The sequence below is a fragment of the Lycium ferocissimum genome, chromosome 10, assembly GCF_029784015.1.
Source record: "Lycium ferocissimum isolate CSIRO_LF1 chromosome 10, AGI_CSIRO_Lferr_CH_V1, whole genome shotgun sequence".
NCBI classification, from domain to species: domain Eukaryota; kingdom Viridiplantae; phylum Streptophyta; class Magnoliopsida; order Solanales; family Solanaceae; genus Lycium; species Lycium ferocissimum.
In genome coordinates, this window is record NC_081351.1 from 39,195,442 (window position 1) to 39,199,166 (window position 3,725).

At 35.4% G+C, this 3,725-nt stretch overlaps 1 protein-coding gene across 1 annotated transcript in view; it reads left to right on the forward strand.

Annotated features, from left to right (window-relative positions):
* LOC132035416 (F-box/LRR-repeat protein At3g03360-like) overlaps positions 1 to 2,763 on the forward strand; it is a 12,811-nt gene extending 10,048 nt beyond the window's left edge. Inside the window, exon 3 of the mRNA XM_059425686.1 lies at positions 2,348 to 2,763. Coding sequence (XP_059281669.1) covers positions 2,348 to 2,650 — 303 coding nt within the window. The 3' untranslated portion in view covers positions 2,651 to 2,763. The remainder of the gene's footprint in view (positions 1 to 2,347) is intronic.
* Positions 2,764 to 3,725: the final 962 nt, after the last annotated feature.

Sequence of the window (3,725 nt, forward strand, 5' to 3'; positions counted from 1 at the left end):
AAGAACTTTTTGCAAGGATAACGAAAAACTCATAAGAACGTGTAAAAACACAATCAAGAAACATTTGTTTGTTTATGCCATCTCAGTACTTAGATGGTACTTATTCCACTATAAAATAATGTCCCCTTTCAAAAAGTCCCAAGATTTCTGGTTAGAAGACATTCTGTACCCATCTGGCCCTAAGGTTTTATCACCACCACTGGACCATCTCCATTTCTTCTCTGAGAAAGTCTCATTGTAGCTGGAAGGCCTCCACTGCATCGCACTCATCTGATGACCATTGGATCTTTGGTAGTTGTTTGGTTTCTCACAGTTTTGTTTATATGGTTGTACCTTCTATTTCTATTGATCAATTTACGAATAAACACTTAGTATTTTGTCCATGCATTTAACAACAAACGCCTCGACATTTTGTCCATGCATTTTACAACAAACGCCTCGATTGTAGTCTCCAGGACTTTTTCAGCATTGGTTATTTGTTCCAGTTCTTCTTCTAAGTGGTTCTTTTAGGCTTCCTCTTTCTATATCTATTCACCCTCTTCTGCTCACACTTTCCAGTCCAGCAATCTGATTCTGTATAATATTCTTCGACATGCATTTTTGTTTTAATTCTTCAAAGTCTGTTTTTTAAGTTTTTAGTTTCCTTTCTATTACCATAGTTGGCTTGCCGACACTATCATATGATTGCTATCGCTGTTTCACTAATTAATGAACCCCTCTGCAGCTGTCCACATTTTCTCAAATTTTAAAATAAGATTCACCCGTTCCCGGTCTGCACTCTATTGGAATGGGTTTATGATTGGAAATCATCTTATGCTTTAAAAACTTGAATATCACATCCCACTCGACAAATGAAGTGTATGAGCAAAGTTGAACCCTAGGGGGTTCAACGGCACTAAACCCAAAAAGCTTGAAGCTCTCAATCAAATAGGGATAACATGAACAACCGCAAAACTTCCCTATTCCTTTGACTCTTTCTTGTATTTATTTTCTGTTTGAAGAAATTTGAGATGGAAATATATATGTTAACGGCATTGTTGCTTTACTTGTTCAAAAGTAGCAGAAGAAATGAGATGCCGTAGGCTTTAGGACATTTACCTTTTCAAATTGTAAATGTGGGAAAGCAATTAATGATTTAAAGGTACTTCCCCAGAGATGTAATATGCATATATATACACACACACGAAGCCAATGGTGTTGTTACTAGTGAATTTCTACTGATTGTTAAGTAGTAAGCAAAATCATATATTAAAAGAAAAGGAAGGATCCAGGTTCTTGGAAAAATAATAATTCCTAGTGAAAGTAGGGTAAACAAGTTCCACAAGTGACATTCCATATTCATTGTGTCCTTTCAACCTCCAACCTCATCTTTACCCCCACACTTGTAGCTCCCCTCCCCACCACCCCACACCCCTAATTCTCACGGCCACCTCCCATATTTGTCTAGGTCATGTACAAATGCTTTTAGGATAATTTTTTGCTTATGTACCGAACACAAGAAAGTAAGTAACAAACCCGCTTATTTTCTTGGAGAACATTTTGCTTCATACCAAACAGACCCAAGGTGAAGTTCCAATGAGGAAATAAAGGGAGGGGCCCGAACTGTTAGTGCCATTCTGGGTGACTTTGGGACAGAATTAACCCGACTTGTGCTGTTTGTTTGTTTTTACAGAAGTACATGAAGAGCAGGTCAGTTTTACATCATGAAGGGAGATGTAGGACCTCGAGTTTTGAATCTACTGAATTGAAGAGAAAAGAAATAAAGAGCACTAGAATTTTCCATTCTTCTTGCATAATGGAGCAAGATTTCTGGTTATCAAGAACTGGAGAAACACTTCTTTTCTCTCCGGCTACCTTATTTTTTTGTTAAGAGTAAGCAAAGGAGAAAAAAGAACTTCTAATTTTCTCTAAGAAAATAGACTTTTCATTTGCACTCCATTCTTTAATGTTCTTTTCCATATTCCTCACTTTCCTTCCCTCGTATGGTAATACTTGAGGGAATTTGTTGAAGAACAAAGTACTATGAGAATTGAAATGACATAAGCAATTGACACAATCATTTTTATCTGCCATTGGCCTCCCTCTAATAAAATGTTACGTTCATAGTTCTGAACATGTCTTTAACCCGGCTCCTTACATAGTTTTACGTTATAAGGTGGTACAGGCGATTCCCCAACGTATTTATTCTTTTTATTTATGTAATAATTACTGAAATGTCAACCTTCAGTCCTGAGGTATGAGGTCTTTTCCTTTGCATCTACTTTTGTTTAGCTTAGTGTCTATTCATCTTATTTCGATATACTTTTGTTATTTAAGTTTTAATTTGTGGTCTATTTATTTACGACAGTTGGAGGCACGTCCCTTCACGTCAAACAGAGAGTGTAAGAAGGCCATAAAATGCCCACTCCATCACCTCAAAGTGGTCAAATTATGGGGGTTTTATAACGGCACATTTCATCTTGAACTCGTTAGGTATTTTTTGGAAAATGCTGTTGCACTCGAGAAAATCATCATCGATCCTACGTGTCCACTTTTGACTCGCGTCCCCTTGGATCTTGAGGAAATCAAACATCAGCAAACTGCAAGAAATCTTGCTAAGCTCCAGCTTCAATGTGAAGTGCCTCCAACTATGGAGTTGGTGATACTGTAATTTTGTTTATTAACAATAATAATAATGTTATTTAGGGCCTTCCCATATTTGTGCTAGAGGAGAGATTTGGGTTAGTATTATGATTGTATGTCCCACAAGGGGATAATGTACCTGTTTTAATTTTATAATTATTTGACCTTATTTTCTCTTTGGTGGATACTTTTTCATTTCTGATTAATGGAGTCGTTCTCTCGAGGATATTAATTAATACATAAAATATTGACAAAACTTATTGTATATTCATGCAATGTTTACATATTAAACATTTATACTAGAAATATACCGTAATTAAGCAAATCCTAAAAAGATATAATATATAATACATTTGTGATATATTGATACAAGAATGCATACGCGGAAACGAGAAATTAAGAAGATAAACAAAAGGAAAAGAAAAGATAGATAATTTGACAAAATTTAAGATTCAATTTAGCAACCAAAGTTATATAAAACTAAGACCTCTAAATTATCATCAAAAGAAACACCAAATTCTTAAGTTGACATCAAGGGAATTGAATTCTCAAGCAACCAATCTCTCAACAAGACAAGATTCAACAAGAGCCTACTAAAGGCCTCTAACAAGTTTCTCTCTCTAAAGATAACCCTAAAACACTCAAAATATTCATAATTCATCCAAAAGCCCCTAAATGAAATGTTTGAATTACTATTTATACTAAGCCAATAAGGAAGACAACTACATTATTACATTAATGCCCTTAATGAGATAAGGGCCTTGTTTGGCTAGCCTTGCGGAGATGAAAGTCTTGAATTTAGAAGTGGCCTCGCAATCATACTAGATTTTACTCATTTAGCTACTTCGATGCTCTTTAAATTCCTCCCATGCTATCATCCACACTTGGAATCCCGGGACGGTTTTTGTCCTTGAGACAACCTTGCATCATTATTGATACAAGTTCGAACCCCCCAGGAACGGAAATTAAGAATTTTAAAAAAAGGAAAAGAAAAGATAGAGAATTTGACAAATTTGCAATTTAGCAACCAAAGTTATATAAAACTAAGCCTCCAAATTATCATCAAAAGAAACACCAAATTCTTAAATTGAAGGAATTGAATT